Here is a 22,691-nt window from a genome sequence, read left to right on the forward strand (position 1 = left end):
TCAATTGTTCTTTGATATAAAATTCTCTCTTAGACACATATGAGTGTCTCTGGATGTGTTTCTCTAGTCAACCGGACTAACACACTAGACATACTGTTAAGAGGCTTTTAGTTCAAAAAACTGAGATTTTAATGAGAAACCAAAGGGACCGCGGGTCAGCCATCCTACACCAATCCAAGATGGAAGCCTGCTCCAGAGTCTGGCACGCTAACTTCCAAGGATGGGAAGCCTGCCTTCTGCAAGGTAGACTGCTTGCTCTTTAAAGAGCTCAGATTGGTTAGGGAATTTCTCATTTTCTGAAATGAGCCCATTGGAACTTCCACCCTCTGGTCCTGGTTCTTCAACATGTCACTCTTTCTTTCCCCAGAGATGTGTGCCCGCACTGTTCTAGGCACAGAGCACATGCACAAAGGGGCTAGCTCGTCAGAACTCCTGCTCACAGGGAACTCATGAATCCTTCGAGGGGAGACAACCTAGGAACAAAATGCAGAATCTTCAGATGGGGGTATCCCAACATGGTGAGGGTCTAGACGATGACTGGGGGACAGGAATATTTTCTAAAGATTCATCGGGGCAATCTCTCTCAGAAAGTGACATTTGAAGAAAGAGTCAGCTCCTTTTAGAGTTGAGGAAATTAAGGTTCAGATAGACTAGATGATTCTCCCAGGGTCAGATGATAGCAAAATAATTAATTCTAAAATCTACTCTCTCTTGCAGTGTAATTACACAGCAGTGACGTGGACACAGCTGTGGTCTGTGGTCAGGGTCCTCATTGTCCATAACCTGGCACAGGGTCTTCTCTTGGTCTTTCCAGTCATTACCTACCGCTGACTGTGATCAGTGGATGATTTTATATCAACTTGAATTTATATGAAAGTGTAGGGGTCAAACCCAACCTGTCAGTCAAGTGACAGCTTGATGATGCTTCCTTGGGGGTGTGGCCTTCTTATAAGGTAGATACTGGGATCCCTTCTCTGCCTCATTGCCTTCCTGCTTGCTGGGACTGCGTCTGCATCCGGGAGCTGCCCCGTGTGGGCTGACAGACCCTGAGAACTCTTGGTGCCCTGCCATGTTTCCACCAACCTCGGATCCATGAGACTCTGCACCGACCGGCCTGGGAGCTCCTTCCTGCCTCACTTTTCTGCACCATCAGCCTGCAGCTCCATGAATCTGAAGAGGGCTCCTGCTTGCATCAGACTTATGGACTTCAATTGGACTGGGCTGAGACGCCTTCTGGATATAAGATTGCTTGTTGATACAGAGCCTTTTCCTATACATATATGTCACTGTTTTTGTTTCTCTAGGCAATCTAGCCTAGCACGCTGACGAGTCTCCATTCAAATCAGGGAGTTACTGAAAAGACATAAGTACTGTAGCATCGACATGTCTTGGTTCAAATCCAACTTTCACTGCCTGCTTGCTTTGTGACTGCATTTCTCTAGATCTCAGGCCAATGGGAGAAACGATCAGAAAAAAAGGGAATGAGAGGTGCTTCCCTGAGGACATGAAATTAAAAGTGATAATGTGTGCCAAATTAGTGGTGCCTACTAGGTTATTCCATAACATCAGTTACTTTCAGAGACCTGATAGCTCTTGTAACTAAGTATATCATGTTCGTCAGTGATTTTTTTATGTTCCCTTCCAATATGTTCCAGGGAATTGAAGAATAGTTAGCAGTTTCTCAGAATCCATCAAATAAATACGAAAACTTATTTAATCTTGGAAGAAATTGCCTCTTGTCTTTCTCAGAGTCTCCCTAAAGGAAGCAGTTAAGGCTGCCCAGGGACGAGTTACAACTCATCTTCCCCCTCTTGTGTTTCATGTCGGAACTGCATTTTCCCTAGTCAGACTGGTGGCCGTGGTGCTGAAATCAGACTTGGTATGGAGGCTGAAAGGAAGATTGGATTAGAAAAGACATTTGATTAGCATCTACTAGACGCCAGGAACCTTCTGAAGTGCCTTCCAAACATTACCTCATGCAAATATTATCAACCATTGAACAGAATAGGAAACTGAAGCTCAGCAAAGTTGAATAATTTTTCCAACTCTCCTTGGATAATAAGAGACCAAGTAGGCCTGGATGAGGAAAAGAACAGACCCAACAGTATTTATTGCACGACAAGATGAAGCCCAGTCTCCTTAGAGGCCTCTAATTTCCTCTCCACCTTTCTCTCTCTCCGCTAACTTAACAGCGGTTCTCAATCTGTGGGTCGTGACCGCTTTGGGAGTCGAACAACCCTTTCACAGGGGTCACCCAATTTGTAACAGTAGCAAAATGACAGTGAAGAAGTAGCAACCAAAATAATTTTATGGCTGTAGGGGTCACTACAACATGAGGAGCTGTGCTAAAGGGTCGAAGGATTAGGAAGGCTGAGAACCACTGACTTAGAGTGGCTTACACTTTGTGGAAACAGCTTCATATCTCAAGGTTTTTTCACAGGCTCTGATTCTGTGAGACCTCTGAGTTTCTAAAATATTAATTTAAATTATGAACCATTCATACTGATGCATTGCTATCCACATTTATTTAATCATGGAATCCTTTTCTGGGAATCACGGTTCATGGGATAAACTTTGGAAGATGCTACTACAGCTGTCTTAAACAACAATTATTGACTGTTGGTGTATCAGTCACAGTTCTTAGTGGCAAGCCACAGAACCATATTCAGGTTCATTTAGACTAGAAAGGGATTTGGTTACTGTCATTTTATTTATTTTTAATTATTAAATAATTTTATTGGGGGCTCTTACATCTCTTATCACAATCCACATTTGCATCCATGTGTCAAGCATATTTGTACATATATTGCCATCATCATTTTCAAAACATTCTCTTTCTACTTGAGTCCTTTATATCAGCTCATTATTTTCCCTCCCTCTCTGATTCTCCCTCCGTCATGAACCCTCGATAAATTATTTTTCTTAAATAATTTTATTAGGGACTCATACAACTTCTATTACAATCCATACATACATCAATTGTGTAAAGCACATTTGTACATTCATTGCCCTCATCATTCTCAAAACATTTGCTCTCCACCCAAGCCCCTGGCATCAGGTTCTCATTTTTTCCCCTTCCTCCTCACTGCCCACTCCCTCATGAACCCTTAATAATTTATAAATTATTATTTCGTCATATCTTGCTCTGTCCCACATCTCCCTTCCCCCACTTTTCTGTTGTATGTCCCCAGGGAGGAGGTCACATGTAGATCCTTGAAAGAGGTTCCTCCTTTCAAGCCCACCCTCCCTACTCCCTCCCAGTATCACCACTCACAGCACTGGTCCTGAGGGCATCATCTGCCCTGGTTTCCCTCTGTTTCCAGTTCCCATCTGTACCAATGTACATCCTCTGGTCTACTCAGACTTGCAAGGTAGGATTTGGATCATGACAGTGGGAGGGGGGTAGGAAGCATTTAGAAACTAGAGTAAAGTTGTATTTTTCATCATTGCTACATTGCACCTTGACTGGCTCGTCTCCTCCCCAAGACCCTTCTGTAAGGGGATGTCCAGTGGCCTACAAATGGGCCTTGGGTCTCCACTCTGCACTCTCCCGCTCCTTCACTATGGTAAGATTTTTTGTTCTGATGATGCCTGATACCTGATCCATTGACACCTTGTGATCGCACAGGCTGGTGTGCGTCTTCCATGTGGGCTTTGTTGCTTCTGAGCTAGATGGCCGCTTGTTTACCTTCAAGTCTTTAAGACCCCAGATGCTATGTATTTTGATAGACAGGCACCATCAGCTTTCTTTACCACATTTGCTTACGCACCCATTTGTCTTCAGCAATCATATCATGGAGATGAGCATGCAATGATTTTTTGTTCTTTGGTCCCTAATAACTGATCCCTTCAGCAACTCATGGTCACACAGGCTTGTGTGCTTCTTCCATGTGGGCTTTATTGCTTCTGAGCCAGATGGCTGCTTGTTTACCTTCAAGCCTTTAAGACCCCAGATGCTATATCTTTTCATGGCCGGGCACCATCAGCTTTCTTCACCACATTTAGTTGTTCACCCACTTTGTCTTCAGCAGTTGTGTCGGGAAGGTGACCCTCATAGAATGCCAGTGTAATAGAAAAAAGTGTTCTTGCATTGAGGGAGTACTTGAGTGGAGGTCCAATGTCCCTCTGCTACCTTAATACTAACCTTATAAATATATGCACATAGATCTATTTCCCCATCCTCGTGTATACATTTGCATATGTACATGTCTTTATCTAGACCTCTATAAATGCCCTCTGCCTCCCAGCTCTTTCCTCTACTTCCTTTGACTTCCCTCCTATCCCACTATCATGCTCAGTTCCCACCAGGGTTTCAGCAATTCTTCCTAGTTATATTACCCTTGATCATGCCCAACCAGGGCTCCCACACCCTCCTCACCACTGATTTGGATCGCTTGTTGTTCCCTTGTCCCTGGGTTTATTAACACCACTACATTTCCCCCATCTCCCCGTCTCCCATGTCCCCACGGAACTATCGGTCCCATAGTTTTCTCCTTCAATTGTTCCTCCAGCCTATCTTATTTAGACAGACCTGCAGAGATAATAACATGTACAAAAACAAGACAGAGTAGAACCAAGCAATAATATGCAACAAAACAACTACAAACCAGTGACAAAAACAAAACACCACAAGAAAGAAAAGCTTGTAGTTAGTTCAAGGATTGTTTGTTGGCCTTTAGGAGTGTTTTCCAGTCTAGTCTGTTGGGGCACCACGCCCTGGCCCCAAAGTCCACCTTCAGCATTCACTGGGGACCTCGCTGTTCCATTCCCTTGCTGTTCTGTTGCACCCCCTTAGTGTTTTTCCTCGGTGTGGCAGGATCCGATCAGGTGCAATTCTCTCACTGTGTCTCTGGTGTTGTCGCCTGTAGGCTATGGGTCAGTGAGGGATGTCATGTCTCATAGTGGGGCTAGCCATGTGGTCCTCTCTGTCGACTGGCTGTTCTAATTGGGAACATCGACCTCCTGGCCTGTTAGGCCATGATGTGCTCCACTCTCTCCTCCTCCCCTTTCATCTACTCCCTTGTGCTCTGATCAGATATGTCCCTCTTCCGGAGCTGTAGATTCAGTGCTGTCCTTTGATATAAATTCTTCTGAGTGGAGGGGCAGATGTCCCCTTAGTAGTTGGAGTGGGGGCTGCCCCCCCCCGACCTCTCCACTGGTTCCCTACTCCACGCCGGCATGTTGCATTCACATCTTGGAGTCTCGAGTTGAAGTCTGACCTCTCTTTCCCTGTGGAGACACAAACAATACCCTCCCCTTGGGTGGGTTAGTGCCCTGTGCTCCCACTACCCTTTTATTTTTTATTATTATTTTTCCTTTCACCACCTCCTTTTTTAGTTGTCTACCATGTGTATCCCGTATTTGGTCTGGTCCTCACCCCAGGAATATTTGTATACAGTAGCTTTTTCCCTATGCCCCATTTGCCTTTTTTTTTTTTTTTTAACGCTTACCTCAGCAACCTTTCAAGTCTTTCTATATTTGAGTCAATGCTATCTTGAGGTCTGTTTTCTCTTTGTTGCCCTCTGGGTGAGGCTGTTCTATGTGGTGGTCTATTATTTATGCTTGATGAGTGTTGTTCTTCTGCCCACACTGGGTCGGCGAGGATCTTTTGTAGGGCTGGGTTTCTTCTAGCGTATTCTTTGAGTGTTTCTTTGTCTGGGAAGACTCTCACTTCTCCGTCTATCTTGATCGATAATTTGTCTGGAGAGAGTATTCTTGGGTTTGCAGTGTTTTCCTTCAATTTTTGGAATATGTTACTCCACTCTCGCCTCTTCTTCATAGTTTCTGATGTAGGTCTGAGCATATTCTTATCTGGGAACTTTTATATGTGATTACTTGTTTTTCCCTAGCTGTTCTCATGATTTTCTCCTTTTCCTCAAAGTTGGATAATTTGACTATTATGTGCCTTGGTGACTTCTTCTTGAGAACCAGTATTGCTGGGGTTCTTTCAGCCTCCTGAATGGTTGCCTGGTTTTCATTCACTAAGCTGGGGAAGCTTTCCTCCAAGAATTCTCTCACTATTGTTGCAGATGACTTCTTGGTTGTGTCATCCTCCGGTAAGCCAATAGTTTAATGTTGTTCTGCTTCATAGCATCAGACATAGCTTTTACGTTTTCTTCAGCTTCTCTGATGATTTTATTAGATTTTTGTTTGCGTTTGTTAAAGTCTGCTTGGCTGTCCACCAAGTCACTGATGCGGTTCTCTGATTCCTCCAGTCACTTCTCGAGGTCCGTGAGTGTGCTACTGGTTTTTGTTATCTTCTCCCTATGCTCCTGTATTTCTCTTTGATTTATGGCTTTTACCTCTTCTATCATTTCATCCTTTTTTGGATTGTTTCCCTCATATCCTGTATAACTCCAAGTAGCATTCTGAAAATTTCTTTCTGTGGCAGCTCAATGTCTGCTTCTTCTATGCATGTCATTATGTTCAGGACATCTGCCATTGCCTTTTGTTTCCCCCATTTTTTTGTTGAGGTTGTTAGGGCTGATGGCTGTTTGCATTGCGTTTAAAGGAGCCAGGTGCCAATTTCCAGGGAGTCGAAGAGCACTGGCTCTCTCTGTGAGACTTGTAGGAGTGCTTCTTCGAATTTCCAATAGCTTATTTCACTATGGAATTAACCTACCACTTTATCCTTCTGTGGCTTCCCTCTCAGGAGAGTGACCCAGAAGGGTTGCCTGCTTTGGTGTTGCAGAGGGTGGGAAGAGGTTCCTGCCGCAGCATTGAGGAGTGTTGGTACCCCCAGGCACATAGCAGGAATTCCCCAGTAAGAAGTTGAGCAGAGTATCCCCTGGTGGGGGTCAGCAGGGCTTTTCCCAGCTTAGCTAGCTACACAGGGTGGAGCTCACCTAGCTGGGTGTGGCACAGGCGTAAATGCCCTAGGCTAAGGGCAGTGGTTTGGAGGTTAGCAGTAGAGTGTGAGAGATCAAGAAAGAGGCAAAGAGAAGGGGAAAAAGTTAAAAAGCAAGCCCGATGAGCCTGTGGGGGACGGGGGAGGGGAGATATAGTGAAGAAATGGAAACAGATCAACAATGTAGCTAAGTCCTGATCCCCTGCCAGTGGAGCTGCAAGGGTTTAGTCCCTGCTCCGAGGCAGCAGGGGCAAGCTGTGGCTGTGTTGAGAAGAGGCCCCTGCGCAGCCCTCCACGACTGAGGTGGGGGGGGGGACATTGGGGGGAGGGAGAGAGGAGACACAAGGGTCTAGTCCCTGCTCCGAGGCGGGTGATGGCAAACCATGGCTGTTGAGACCAATTCGCCCTACAGGCTCCAAATGGTCCCGGCTCAGGCAGAGACAGTGCCGGGGCCAAGGTCAAGCCCCAGCCGACCTCCATTGAGGTAAGCCAAAAGCCCCCAGCCCCTCAAAACCCAGTGGGTCTGTGCCTACTTATCTTTATGATGCTCCTCCTGCGTTCCAGCAGTGTTGAATTTCCCTCTAAGCAACTCTCCTGGGCTGAATTCTGCGGAGTCCCTCTGGTCTGTGTCACTCCGTCAACATCTTGCCAGAAGTCCCAATTATTATTATTTTTGTATCTTACTTCATCCGCTTTCTCCCTTCACCCACTGTTCCATTGTTCTTTCCGCCTCCCCACACACACACCCTGGGGGTGATATATATATCTCGATCATTGTGATCGATTCTCCCTTAGAATGGGATTTTTTTTTAGTAAAACAGAATAGGTCATTAAATTCCCAGGGAAACTAGAGAACCAAGTTTGGGGGTACATAGTGACGACATGCTAACAAGACAAGCTAAGAAGTTGTCACCAAACACTAAGCTTGTACTATTGGTCCTGCCAGCCACCAAAACCAGATACCACTGCTGGCACTACTACCACTCAGCCCCAAGAGAGCAATCTCCCTGCAAATGCTAGTCTTTCAAATCCCACCTCCAGAGGAATGTAGGGGAAGGTGCGTTTGATTGGCTGAGCGTGGGTCATGTGTTTATATACTTGTGTTAAGTAGGGTTCTCTAGAGACACAAAACCAGGACACTTATGATTATATATATAAAAGGATAGGTTTATACAGTGAGAAGGAATATAATGGCTAGTCCACACAGCAGTACAGAGGGTTCAGTTCAATTCACATTCATTCGTGGAACTCTCGTGGGCTCCCTGTCCAAGGTCAAGGAAGCAGAAATTGGAGTCTGCCCTCAGGCAATACAGGCAGTCAGTCTGAAGGCAGCAGATAGCGGGGTGGGGCAGCAACAGTCAGTAGCACAAGTTTAGTGAAGTAGGTCCCCATGGGATCTTACACACCAGCAGCATGGCAAAGCAGGTCTTGAAGGAGCCTCCAGCTCTAGCAGCACAATCCATGGGTTGGTTCAGCCCACAGTACATGATTGAGGCAAAGAACTAGCTTTGACCTGATTAAATTCCGCCCACATTTTCTTATGAAGGCCTAGTTGACACAATAAAGCTAACCATCACAATACTAATTGCAAGGGACACTGGGGAGGAGTTATCTGACATTTCCACTTTCTAAAATGTAAAGGGGCCCCTTCTGCAGAGCAGAACACAACATGGGCGTGACAGTCAGAGCTAGCTCAATGTGACCTGGTTCAAGGCGACTTGAGAAGGGCAATGGTCTAAAACTCCACATCTTACAATGCTTAAGGAATAGTCAATGAAGTACAACAAATAAATAAAACGGAGAGTTCTGCCTTCCTCTAGAATTCTGAGCATTTCCTTAATGACATAAAGAATAAATAATGTCATTTAGTCATTTATTAATGTCATCCAATCAACTATTTGTTCACATAAACTATAACTCTCCCTCGGCATTTGCAATTCAAAAAATGTCCTAATTATTATTATGCCATTAACAGTGCAATTATCTACTCCTGAAAGTGGCATATCCAAATTCTCATTTGCCAAATCCTGTTTAAAAATTTAGAATCTCTGTGTGATCATGAGGTTCCAAAGGGATCAATTATCAGTCATCAAAGAACAATAAACCATAGCATTGGGTGCACACCTCCATGATACGATCGCTGAGAACAAATAGGTGCATAAGCAAATGTGGCGAAGAAAGCTGATGGTGCCCGGCTATCAAGAGAGATAGCATCTTGTATGAGCCCCTAATAAAATGTTTTTTTAAAAAAAAGAAAAAAAATGATTAGGGCAAAGAATGTACGGATGTGCTTTATACAATTGATGTATGTATACGTATGGATTGTGATAAGAGTTATATGAGCCCCTAATAAAATGTAAAAAAAAAGAGAGAGAGAGAGATAGCATCTGGGGTCTTAAAAACTTGAAGATAAACAAGCAATCATCTAGCTCAGAAGCAACAAAGCCCACATGGAAGAAGCACACCAGCCTGTATGATCACAAGCTGTCAAAGGGATCAGGTATAAGGCATCATCAGAAAAAAAAAATCTTACCATAGTGACTGAAGGGAGAAGTGCAGAGTGGAGACCCAAAGCCCATTTGTCAGCCACTGGAGATTCCCTTGCAGAGGGGTCTAGGGGAGATGAGTCAGTCAGGGTGCAATGTAGCACAGATGAAGAATACAGCTTTCCTGTAGTTCCTAAATGTTCCTCCCCCACCCCCACTATCATGAACCGAATTCTACCTTGCAAGTCTGGATAGAGCAGAGTATGTACACTGGTGCAGATAGGAGCTGGAGGCACAGGAAATCCAGGGTGGATGATACCTTCAGGATCAGGGGTGTGAGTGGCAATACTGGGAGAGTAGAGGAAGAGTGGGTTGGAAAGGGGGAACCGATTACAAGGATCTACAGGTGACCTTCTCCCTGGGGGACAGACAACAGAAAAGAGGTGAAGGGAGATGTAAGACAGGGAAAGATAAGAGAAAATAATAATTTATAAATTATTAGGGGCTCATGATTATTTTATAATGCACTCACTCAAATGCCTTTACATCAATTAAACGCAGGCAATGATCTTTCTGGTATTCCTTTTTCAGTCTTCATCTGATATCAGAAATGGTATTCTTTGTTCCCCGTCCTTTCCTGTTATCTGTCATGTACTGAAGGATCACCCTTAAGTGGGAAAACTTGACTGGTTTTGGTTTGGTACTGCTGCAACCACTTAAAAAGTATATTTAGCAAAAATTTGCGTGTGATATTAATGACATTGTTCAATAATCTGTATCCCTTATCACCTTTCTTTGAAATGGCACAAATATAGATCTCCTCCAGTGTATGAATTTTGGAGGAAGACAGTAGTGTGGTTGGGATAATTGTTTAGTTTAGGAACGAAGGGCAAGTCACTTCCCTCTGAAGTTCCTTTTCTAGAAAATGAGGCTTATGTATGGAAATAATCGATAATACTTGGCACACAGAGAAGAATCTACAGCTTCTGCCCTGAAGGAGCACGGTTATCCCTGTGGCGCAGGACTACAGGTGCACGAGGGCAGCATTTCCCAAAGTGAGGAATATCATCCCCTGGAGGGTTCTGACCATGCAGGGGAGCTGCAAAACAGATACCTACACTTTATCCTGGATTGTGGGCTGGAGTACACGTTTTTAATTGCCAAGGAGGCACTAAACAAAGAAAACTTTTTCCTCTGAGAAGTGGATGGTAGACCAAGTAAATTTTGGGGAAAAAATTGGGAACCTATATACTGGACATTGAACATTTCAGCTTTATGGGGAAGGTTAGGGAAGACTCTGGAAGAGGTGGCTCAAAATGGGCTGTGAAAGTAGCAAGATGTTTTAGTCACAGGGAACAGACTGAACAAAGATACAAACACATAAAACCGTATGTTCTGAGGGAAACTTTGAAGCCATTTGTTGCCATTACAACACAAACTGCAAAAACTTACATGGCAACAAGAGATGGAGAAGAGGCAGGCACCATCTTAAAGGTCACTTTAGAGACCCTAACTTTATTCCATGCCTTTATTTCCCATGCTTCCAACTCTTCTCCTAAAAAATAGGCATTATAGCAATATCTATTTCTTTTGTGTGTATGTGTTGAAAATGTTTATATTTAGCATTAGGCAGCTAGACTCAGTTTAGATTAGATGATTCTGATTTTGTGAGCAACATCTTAAGCATCATAATAAGCACCCAGTTAAACATAAGCTTTCTTCTCTGCTGCAGGCCTGCTCAAGGTGTTTTGTGATTGACTTTGGCATAGAGCTTGAGTACAGCCTGTTTGATCTGGTGTTTGTTGGCCTTGAATCCACAATGAGCACAAGCTTGGTATCTTCGATCCTCATGGCGAACTTGGGCATTCGAGGGCAATGGCACAGTGATGATGGCATAGTAGTCCAACTTGTTTTTCCTAGGAGTGCTCTTCTGAGGATAGTTGACGATCTTCTTGGCCTCAGGGTCTTGGGCACTGGAAGGTGGGTGATGTGGGATCTTCTTTCGTGTGGCTGTGGTAGCCTTTCCAAATGGCTTTCTTAGCCTCTATGGTAGCTTCTGTTTTGAGAGGGTCTGTAGAGTCTCCTTCTTGCTTTTAGTGCCATGTTGATTAAAGAGTCCTATTTCTTACAGGACTGTTAGGACGAACAGAAGAAAGGTTAACGCATATGAAACACTTGGGAGAGTGCTAGACATATTCCAAAGTGCAAATATTTGCTGTTAATACTACTGCTTTATTCTGAAAACCAAAAAAATCCAAGCAAACCCACTGCCTTCCAGTCAACACTGAGCAGAACTGATCCCTGGGGTTTCTGAGACTAAATCTTCATAGGAACCGCCAGCTCATTTTTCTCCATCAGAGTGGCTGGTGGTTTGAACTGCTGCCCTTGCAGTTAGCAGCCCAAGGCTTAATCCACTGCGCTACCAGTGCACCTCAAGGTAGCCTGAAACCTCTGACGGGTCTGAACTAGGGAAGTAGCAGGTTGCATTTGCAGTTGGAAAAGACCACTAGGGGAAAGTGAAGGATGTTTAAGAGATTATACTGGCGGCAGGTACAAGTCAAGGAAGGGCACCATTTAAGTCTGGAGAAAGGCCTGCCCCACTGCACCAGGGATAGCCAGGGCCAAGAGAACTCACAGCATGGGAAAGTAGACTGAATGTGGAAGGTGAAGCAGAGGGAGTCCAGGCTGCCTCAACATTCGTTTCTTTCCTGAAGTGATCTCCAGCCTCCTTCCCATTCTCTATCAACAAAAAGGCCATCACAACACAGGTCCTTTTAAAGTTTTATTAAAGTTTTATGGAATAATTGATTTCCCTTCCCCCCTTTTGTTAACCCTGGTACAAAAATACAGTTGATGACTTGACAAAAAATGGCTCCACCTAGGTTTGTGTTTCTCCAGCAGGAACAGGGGGATGCACGCTTCCAGTGGGGCTGAGCCCAAGCACAATACACAGTCATTCATTCCTGCCAGGCGGGAAGCCCAAGCAGGGGAAGAGGAAGGATGTCACAGAATTCAGGAAGATGCCAGTGTCCCCAGAAGGAAACAATAGGCCACTATCCTCAGTAGAGGGCTGGATTACTGATTTATGTTTACCATTTGTTATTTTTAAAAGTTAATAAGCTATGTCAGCAATTTTAAAAAGATGCTACTGGCCTCTTTTAACCATCAAGGTGAAGTGGGAGGAAATGGGGGTGCGGGTGGAGAATGAAATTCAAATACTTAAGTGTGAAGAATAAACCTCCAAGTGTCAAAAGGGTTCATTCTTTACATTCAATGACAAAATGACATTTGGGAACGAGAGGGCAGAGGGAAGTCCGTCGTACTGGCTACCTTCACAAACATGGGGACCAGCTTGTGAGCACAACTTCCCCCACAGTGAGAGACCTCCTTCCAATGTAGGTAGAACAAGGTTTTCCGGCCGTGTTAAGAGTTCTGGGCATTTCCTCAATATTCCTGTTCCTGCTGCTTTCCTTCCAGAATCCTAACTTTGATGAAAGGGATACATCCACATTACAATTCATCTTCAAGATGTTTCTCTCTGAAAGCATCACCCGTCAGCCTCTCCTGAGCTTCCTTCATCCCCTGAACAACTGTGGAATCAAAGCAGAAAAAAGTATGAAGCAGGTTGTTAATATCTGACAGCGATGCATGTTCCTAACTGTCTAGGAGGGATATGAGAGGAGCAAAAGATCCGGACTCAAGATCTAGTTCTGGATTTTAGCATTGGCACGTCCTTTACCCCTTGGGATTTGTTTCCTCATCTATAAAATGAGCATGAGCTAATGCTACTTATCTCATGCAAGACTATTATAGAAATTAACTGAGGATGAGAATAAAGGTGCCTTATAAGCTGTGAAGCCCTACAAAAATGTTAGTATAACTCTGGCTTACCCTCTTCAATTAAGAGCTGATCCTTTATCTTAGGCTACAGATGTTCACTTGACTCAAGGAATATGGGACATCTTTCTACTATCCCTATTGTGCCTTTTGGTTGAATGTGGTACTTATATAATTTCCTATAGCGAATACAACTTATACTGCTGTGTGCATGTGTAAGGAAGGTCTCCAAAAGCAAAAACAAACACCACACACACACACACACACACAGAGGCACACAAGCACGCACACACAAAGAAACCTTAAAGTAGAGCCTTAGGGAGCCTGAAGCTAAGGAGGCATGAGTGGGACGTGAGGAGGACAGCCGCAAAGGCACAGGACCTCGAGTGGAGATTCTGCAATAGTACCCTATACAATGGTGGCCTAGGGATTGGGTTGAGTCAGTCTGTGAATCTTGAAAAACAAGCCTTATGAGCCCGATCATTTCATTTATTAGCTCCCTTCTATTTTGCTCAAGCCTTAAATAAAGTTTGAAAGTGTCAAGTCAACTGAGCCATGATGAATTCAGGGAAGAATCACGTATCCACATTTGGACCAACATGCTAAAAGGGTGACTGATGCCAATGTGAGGATCAAAGTGGTGACTCATGTAACTCCTGAAGGAAAGGAGGCTCTAAAGGGACTTGGGGAGCGAAGTCCAGTTGCCCTTCTTCATTTGGAAAATGCTCCCCTAATACCAATCTCAGAGGAAGGACTACCTTCTACATCCCTAACTTCTTCCCATTCTGGGAAATCAGAGTCCTAAGGACCCCAAACATAAACAATCCGGAAGCATGGGAGACAGGGGGAGGTAAGAGTGGGGGTAGTGAGGTAAATATATGGTAATTTAGCAAATACTTTTTATAGATTTGCAAGGGGGAGGACATACTTTGGAAGGAAAATAGTAAGTTTATGCATAATATGGATTCCAACCCTTGCCTCTAGAATGACTGTATTCAAGGATTAGAGAACAGGACAGCCAGGTTGACTCAGGATTTCAACCTTCCTTCATCTGGATGTGTTGATGCTCTTCGCTCTGCCTGGAACATGTTGTCACCTTCTGCTGGCTCGTTCTCATTCTTCTGGACTCCACTCTGTCATCATCTCCTCTAACAAGTCTTAGGTACTCCTCCCCATGTTGGGATCTACGCTCCCCTGCTCCCACGTTTGTAGCCTCAAAGGCCCTTCTCTTATCTGTCTTATTGTCCTTTCAGGTGCAGCTAAGGATTACTATCTAAGAAATCTCTTAAGACATGCTCAGCTAACAGTCTTCTCTTTCTTCTGAATTCTCACAGTTGAGTAGTGTTAGTATAATGGAAAATAAACTACGGTAAGTTCTGGACTCAAATCCTGGCTTATTAACTGGGAGGTCACAGGCAGAAAGTTTCCTGTGGATCAGTTAGGCCCTCAACTTAATTCTAAGTCACTGGGGGGAGTTCAGTCTCATTTTTCTCCTATATCCTATATAGGATCTAGATAAGAGTGAGTCACCCAAGACGTTCAGCTAACATGTTGAATTGAGATTCCTATCAAAGACCTTGCATGTAGCTCTCATATTATTTAAATCTAGCAGCCACCTTCTCCTTCTCTCTCAACATAACTGTACCTTGTTCAGCACTGATGTAGAAATACTTGTAGCTAGGATTTCCGTTCTCATTGATGATTTCTGGACGCACCTTGCCACTAGGATCTATCAAGGAAAAAATGTCACCGAGTTCCGTAAGTACAACAGAGAAGTATTTTATTTACTTACTTTCTTTTGACAATCTTTTAAGTTAGTATTTCCATAACTATTTCTGGCTTTCAATTGGAAAAGAAAAAAAGTAATGATAAACATTAAATGATCAATTTTCAGTGGTAGCTATCTGTAGATGTTTACGAAATAAACTTGCCAGGTTTGATTAAACATGTGCTCCATTCCTTCTGTCAAACATGCCAATGGGTGCTAAGAATATTCTAAACCTTCTGACTGTCAACTTCTCTCCGATGTCCACGTAGGTATAGCCTCACTAGACGAGTTACGTTTTTACCATGTGTAACTCAATGCGTCTGTTTACATACCTGTTTCCTACAGTTGTGTTTGTTAATGGGATACCAAAGGCCTCGTTATCTAGTGCAGCTGAACTAGAAATACAAGTGGACAGCAGCTTTACTAGACAGGTATTTATTTTCCAGTAGTTCAGAGGGCCAAATCCAGGGTGGGCCAGCTCATGGGCAAAGCTCTCGAGAGGTATTTTAAATGCTACATGGTACTCAAGGACCTCTGGGAATGGGGCCTTCCTAACTTTGCACCCAGCCCTGGCACTGCATAACACAGTAAATTCCCTACAGGTCCCTGAACAAGAGCACATACCATCACCTCTTTCTGTCTGAAGATGGCAGGATCCTATGTTTTCATTTGTATACCCCATAGAACTCAAAGATCCCGAGTAAAGAATGCCAAAAAATACCAAATCCACTGCTCTCAAGCCAATGGACCACACTAACGCTACAGGATAGAGTAAAACTCTTCCCTAGGGCTTCCAAGGGTAAAAACCTTTAGGAAAGCTGATTGCCTCATCTTTTCCCACAGGAAAACTGTTAGGTTTGAACCACCAACCATTTAGTTAGCAACTAACTACTTAAGCCACTGCACCACCAGAGCTCCTGGTAGAAACTTGTGCAGATGTGTGTCTAGGGCTACTATTTCATGGCCTAAATCTCCTCTCAAGTCTATTGTCTTAGTTGAACTATGGATTCACTGTGGTTCATCTCTGCCCCTGTAGTACCTATCACAGTGCTTGGTATATATGGTACTCAAACCATTGCTGAATGAATAAATAGATCATTAACACTCTACCATTAATCACAAAAGCATGGGGAAAGTTTCCCTTCAAATGTGCATTTCTGACATTCAGAAATCATGCCCCCACCTCCCACCCCCATTGCAATGTATCCCTGGGGCTGTCATCCCAGGAGTGTTGTACTAGGTTGAATCAGTGCCTTGATACATTTCTCTCTTCCACACCAGATTAAGATCTATCTTACCCAGGAAAAGGATCCGTGGAATATAACCCCCATCAGGGCTGAAATCTTCATCCTTGGGCTCTTCTTCATCCTGTTAAAATTAAATGTAAACCTTAAAAGTCAGATCAAAACCCTCAGAGGCTTCCCATTTCACTTTGGGTAAGAGCCCCCCCCACCCCAAGTCCTTGCAGTGGCCTTGGCGCTACCTGCTCTGCTACCTGGTACTGTTCTAACTTCACACACGGCCACTCTCTTCAGCCACACTGACCTACTTGAGTTTACTGCCACTACACAAGACAAGCATGCTTCTTTCTCTTCCCTCTGCCTGTACACATCCCCCAATAACAGCATGCCAGACTCCCTTTCTACTTAAGATCTGCTGAAATGTCACTTTCTTTCTCTGACCAACTGACAAACTATTACCTCAATTTCAGTCATTGCTGTTCTCACCAAATGATAACTTGTTTTACTTCTTTTGTCTGTCTCCCTATACTACAATGCAATCTCACGAGGGCACAGGTTTTGTTTGTTGTAGTCACAGCTGTGATCCCAGAGCCTACATCAAAGACGTGCACACAGTAACTCCTAAGTGTATGAACTGATGAGACTGGGATTTTAGCTACAATTATGGAGCTAGAGTCCCACCAGGAGACACAATCACACAAACAGCTGGTGAATGCTCTCTGAAGACATTACATCTGTCTCCTAATTTTAACACCAAACGGAATTCATGTGTATAGAAAATCAGCAGTAATTCTACAATTTTATGGCGTGGGTCCTGTTTCAGGAAAGTTACAATGGGATCATTTTTTACACTGTAATAAAGTCTCCTTGATGAAGGGTCCCAGCATTCAGAGTAAGCACTGCTAACAAGCAATCCCTTCGCTGCCTCAATGTCAACTGTTAGCATGTCAAGATTTCCAGTCTTAACTTTACATGCAGAGTATCTTCACTGCAACATGGCTGGAAGTATCAACTTAGAGCATCTAAGCTTTTCCCATTAGAAAAATGTAGCCAAACGGGCAGCAAAACCAGATCTTAGAACCTACAAAGGGGCTTTAAAAATAATGTGAAAAAATCCAATTACCTTTCATCCTAATTTTTCTAAGAACTTTCTGAAACCCTCTCGTATGTATTCTGCTCACTATTAGGCTCTATAATCTCAAACAAAAGCATCTAACTCCTCGAAGACAAGATGCTCTTCATAAAATATAGTTCCATTGGGTTAAAAATCCCTTCCAACTCGATATTCTTGTCCAGAAGTTTAAGACTTACATACAGTCTAAGTGAAGTACAGTACATAAAGGATCTCAAGATAAAACTGAAAGCCTATACCCAAGTCCTCAGATCCAATTCTGCAAGGAGTTGGTCATCTGCATATGTAACTACACCTTCAGTTCAACTCTACAAAGACGTAAAATATGTCATAATCATACATAATAGATGAAGGGACCTTAAAATTTAGCCATCTTATTCAATCTCTCCTCTTCTAATTCTTCCCATAAATGGATGCAGGGTGGCCTTCTAACACATCTGATGCAAGCTTCATGAATACAAGTCAAAAGAAAGAGACACAGGAGTCAACCACACCAGGTAGGCTTTGATATCACTCATGATGTTAACAGAAGTTTTCAGATCATAACAAAAAGGAGAAATTCTTTTAGTCTTACCTCCAGATTTACCATAACAAAATTATGGGCAAGTTCTGAAATTTCTGTAGATTCTGCAAATTTTGGCTTTAAAGCTAGGGAAGGGGGGAAAAAGAGATTTTGTGTTTCAAAAAATCCTGTCATACCCCAACCCTAAAGAACATGAACATTTGCTGAGTTTATTCACAGAAACTGAGTTTTAAATTCTAAATACCAGAAGTTAAAAGACTTTGATTCTGGTTCTGTTTCTATGACTTACAGCAATGTGACCTTCAGTGATTTACTTCATTACTTTAATTTTTAAGAATGGCATACATATTAAAAAATTTTCCCCAGACATACTTCAGTAGCTTCAACTAAATAGACACGAGTAACAACACTCTTCCACTAGCACTATGCACACATAAATCCCCCAATTATTTATACTAATTTTATACTTTTTCCAACTAGGAAGGACCCCTTGTGGTCTCTAGTGGGTTGCTAACAAGGTCAGCAGTTCAAACTCAACAGTTGCTCTGCAGGACAAAGATGAAGCTGTCTGTTCCATAAAGATTTAGTCTTGGAAACCCTAGTTCTACTTGTCCTTATAGGGTGGCTATGAGTCTCAATTAAAGACGCGAACTGGACTTCCACCACCATCCCCAGCTAAGATTTTACTAAATGCAGCGTGTCAATATCTTGGCCAGAAGAAAGTAACAGGTTACTGGTATAGCACAAAGAAAACATATTTGAGTCAGATAACCGGGTCCCTACTTTCTGCAAAAGATTTACCTAAACACTTCTGTCTCGATGATTTCGACTTCAATATATTAACTGAATATATGTGTGTGTGTGTATATATATATTATATATACATTTAATCCTATACTCTACATAAACTGTACCTTAATTGCTTCACCCTTCCTATGACACCCACCCCCACCCCCACCAAACCAAACTACAAAGTTCCTAATGACAGGAAATCTGTTATGAATCTTTAAATTCACTCAACGCTGCTGGGTCAGACATTGCCAGCATTTGTTAAAGCTGGGTATCTGAGAACACACCTGAGGCTTAATTCCAGATTAAGCATTTATACATACCTTTGCAAGCGCCACACCAGGACTTATGGATAATCACCATCAGGGGCAATCCACTTAAAAACAAAACCAAGAAATTATCATTCTACTTGAAATCTAGTCTGATAAAATGACCATCTTCCTGAGACAAAAAATTGATGCAAAAGGCTATTCATGTGTCATGATTTCAACTGGGGAAGCTTATGACAACCCAAATATTCAATAACAGACTACTGTAATAAGAAGCTATTGGTAAATTCTGAAACTTCTGTATACACTGCAAAGTTGGGGTTTTCCCTGCCAAGCTAGGGAGAAGACTGTGGAATAGAAAGCATCAAATCATACTCTTCCCAAAAGCTATGATTTAATCATTAAAAATAATTACACATTTTCATGAATGTAATAAAAAAAACTGTAACATAAAAGTATTAACTATAGCATGAGTTTAATTATACAAATATGTATATAGAAAACGATCTTAAAAGAAAATGTACCAAAACACAAAGCTGATTCTCCCCAGCTGAGGAAAACAGCTTTCCTTAAATAATGAGCAATATAACCCACCAGAGCCAGTCTCAGCCAGATGGAGTTCTTTAGGGTTCAAATACCAGTGTGTAGAAAGCCAAATGGCCCTGGTAACAGTGAGAAAGTTGGACTAACCAAAGATCAGCAGTTCAAAATGACTAGCTGATATGTAGAAGGTGAAGCTGTCTGCTCCCATAAACATCTACAACCTTGGAAGCCCTATATTGGGACACTATAAGTCAGAATGGTTTTTATGACAGCATTTTGGGGTGTAAGAAGCCATTGGCTTTCTCTATCATATACAACCTGTGTTATCACCATACCTAGTATCACTAGCTACTATTGAACCTACCATAAACTCATAGTCAAACGACTCAGTGACCCTAAAGGATAGAGTAGGATTGCCTCTGTGGCTTCCAGAGGCAAGTCTTTGCAGGAGCAGAAAGCCTCATCTTTCTCTAGAGCAGCTCATGGTTCTGAACTGCTGACCTTGTAGTCAGCAGCCCAATTCGTAATCTACACCACCACCAGGGCTCAACTTCTTCCCACTTGTGGGGTGTGTGTGTATAAAATCTAACACCTAGCCTCACCAGCTAATTGGTCCTTTCCTCTTCTGGGTTTCCAGAGCAGTCTTCTGACCACCAGTCCTTTTTTACACCCTGGTTCACCTGGTTGTAATTCTGAATCATTAGTTTCTCAAGATCCAAGACAAAGTCTAGTTCATCTTTGCTTACCAGACCTCAAGTACCTATTTGTTTGATATCACTGAAGGAATGATAGATTTCTAAATATCTGTAGTATTCACCTGGAAGTACAGAATGAAGTACAACAGATACAGAAGTTATCATTATACCATCACTCTGGTTCATACCAAACCATTAACGAAGTACTGCCAAATTACTATTTCAGGTAAAGGTACAACAATGACATACACAAAGCATTATATGAACCTTGGCAAGTTTAATCTTTAATAGTAAAGCATATCTAACATACAAGAGATCCCAGTAGACTTTTAAAACAAGACTTTATTGGGGATATACAGATATCCTCCACCTTTCAAGTTTGCTTCTACCAAAGAGATGCATTCACACTGTTCTCACTAAAAGAAATCTGAAGGGGATTTGTTTTCACACTCACAAAGGCAAAGAGCAAAACTGCATCACTGCTTGCTCTGAGGGAGCCTTTGAGGCAGGGGGTAGCAAGAGCAGCGCTGCCAAGTTCCTTTCCCAGGCTTTGAACTGTGTCTGTCAACACTATGAGATAGTGTTATTCTAGAGTTTGTGTGCTGTTTGGTATGATTGGGGGGGGGGGGGGGAGTGGTGGTGGTGTCTGAGAATGTTCAAAAACTTTTCCCCATATAAATTATTGGCAATTGCATTCTTGCTTTAAGTCATTTCGGTTTAGGAAAGGTTTCACTGTTTTGAATGCTTTAATCTAGAGAACACCCTTCCCTCCATTAGAGGCATAGCATCCTAAAGGCAGAAGCCAGTGACCCCAGTACCTAGAATTCATAGTAGCACAAAGTAGGTACAGTACCCAATAAATGTCTGTGGCTATTAAAGAGCCTGTGCAGATGTAAGACTGTGCTGCCTTCAAAGTTCTGCCGATTATTTTTTTAAAAGATGTCCATTAGGTCTATGCTCCCATAGCTCAGACATGGAGAAAATCAGAGAGCAGCCAAGTAAAGCACCCTCTTCCACTTTGATCTCTTGTATTGAAGACTGTATCAGAATTCTCCGTGCTACTTCTCCAGTCTCTCCTCTCAACTTGTGGCATAGGCTTGTCCAAGGCTCGACACAGACTGTAGGTAAGGTTTGAGACCGTTCCAGCAACCTATGTAAATATGCTGCGCAAATCATCAGAGCACTCCTCCCTGAGAAACTGAACAGTTAGTGGGAGGTTACACGGAGCCTGGTTTAGGCTAGTGTAAGCTCTGGCTTAGGTACTGCAAGAACATGTTGGCTAATTGTGGCAGGTTTTCATTGTTAGGATGCATTTTGGTGTAGGATATAAACTGGCGCCGGAGTCGGCTCAGTTCTGCCATGGAAAGAGACCGGGTAAATCGCAGGCGCTCTGTAGTACCAGGAAGCATTAGCAAATCCCCAGGGACAGCGCTCTTCTGTGCTTCCATCAGTCCTGCCACAACCTGGCTGGTGATCTGGTCCAGCTGATGCAGAAAGTTGCTGGAGGCGAGGGGCTGGGACTGAGTGGCCTGGTGGGGCGGAGGGGCGCGGTTCTCAAACAAGGCAGCTCGGATCTCAGCCAGAGGCAAGGGCTGCTCTAAGCCCACCAAAGTGAACAGCGGCCGGTCCCAACGGTTTCGCGAGTCGGGCGCCTCAAAGCGCAGCGCCAGGGCCTCCAGAAGTTCAGGAGGATAAAAGGCCCCGACCGTCTGTTGGGCCGACTGCGCGGATGGTGGAGAGTTCAGTGCCCTGGTGTTCTCCGGCTCCGCTTCCGTGGCTGGCTCTGCCTGGGGCCTCCCATTTCCTCCAGAGCCTGCTGCTTGAGCTTCTCGGGGGGCGCCGGGGTACGGCGCCGGAGGGCTCCCGTCCACCTCGGGGCGCGGCTGCTCATCCACATTCGCGTTCCGGGCGCCGTCCTTGGCGCCCGCCGCCCGCGGCGCTCCGCTCGGGTCCCAGGGCCGCACGCAATACACCAGGCAGAGAGGGGTGCGTGCGGCCCGCGCCAGGCAATAGAGCTCGTAGCGGAAACCCTTGATGTAGTTCAGAGAGTCGAGGATGACCACGTCCTGGCGACTCAGGCGCCGCTCCACCGCGGCTCGCAGCGCTCCGCGCAGGGCCTTCTCCCGGGCCGCGTCGCTATACGCGCCGGCCGCCTCCGCCCCCAGCACGGCCGCGTCGTCCACCACGTGCACCGCCCGGCCCTCGGCGGCCAGCGCCTCGCGCAGCTCCTCGGCGCGCCGGCTCCGGCCGCTGTGCGGGAGCCCACACAGCACCACCAGCGGCATCCTCCCAGGGCGCGGCCATGTGCGACCGCGCCGCGTCAGCTTCCGACTTCCTACATCCGGTGCGAACCGGAAGCAACGGCACTTCCGACTTCCTTTGACGTCCAACAGAAGTCTGTTGCTATGGAAACCGTTTGAGTGCCAACTAGCGTCAGGCCCGGCTTCCTTTCCAAAAGTCCCGCATTGGCAGCGGTTATTTATGTCAATTGTTTGAGGTCCCAGGAGAGACTATTTCCCAATCACCAAACACTGAGCCCATTTATTTTAATGAGGGTTGAC

General features: G+C 44.1%; 2 protein-coding genes across 2 annotated transcripts in view; both read right to left on the minus strand.

Annotated features, from left to right (window-relative positions):
* Nucleotides 1–12,102: 12,102 nt before the first annotated feature.
* Nucleotides 12,103–22,691, minus strand: part of TXNDC12 (thioredoxin domain containing 12) — a 28,742-nt gene continuing 18,153 nt past the window's right edge. The window contains exons 3-7 of the mRNA XM_075555951.1: nucleotides 18,947–18,999; nucleotides 17,886–17,959; nucleotides 16,237–16,306; nucleotides 14,816–14,899; nucleotides 12,103–12,923 (exon numbers count right to left, since the gene is read on the minus strand). Coding sequence (XP_075412066.1) covers nucleotides 12,844–12,923; nucleotides 14,816–14,899; nucleotides 16,237–16,306; nucleotides 17,886–17,959; nucleotides 18,947–18,999 — 361 coding nt within the window. The 3' untranslated portion in view covers nucleotides 12,103–12,843. The remainder of the gene's footprint in view (nucleotides 12,924–14,815; nucleotides 14,900–16,236; nucleotides 16,307–17,885; nucleotides 17,960–18,946; nucleotides 19,000–22,691) is intronic.
* On the minus strand, nucleotides 20,985–22,588 carry KTI12 (KTI12 chromatin associated homolog). Its single transcript, XM_075555938.1, has one exon. It carries the CDS (start codon nucleotides 22,413–22,415, stop codon nucleotides 21,369–21,371), a length of 1,047 nt encoding a protein of 348 aa, XP_075412053.1. The 5' UTR covers nucleotides 22,416–22,588; the 3' UTR covers nucleotides 20,985–21,368.

Source organism: Tenrec ecaudatus, chromosome 1, assembly GCF_050624435.1.
Source record: "Tenrec ecaudatus isolate mTenEca1 chromosome 1, mTenEca1.hap1, whole genome shotgun sequence".
Lineage (NCBI taxonomy): Eukaryota > Metazoa > Chordata > Mammalia > Afrosoricida > Tenrecidae > Tenrec > Tenrec ecaudatus.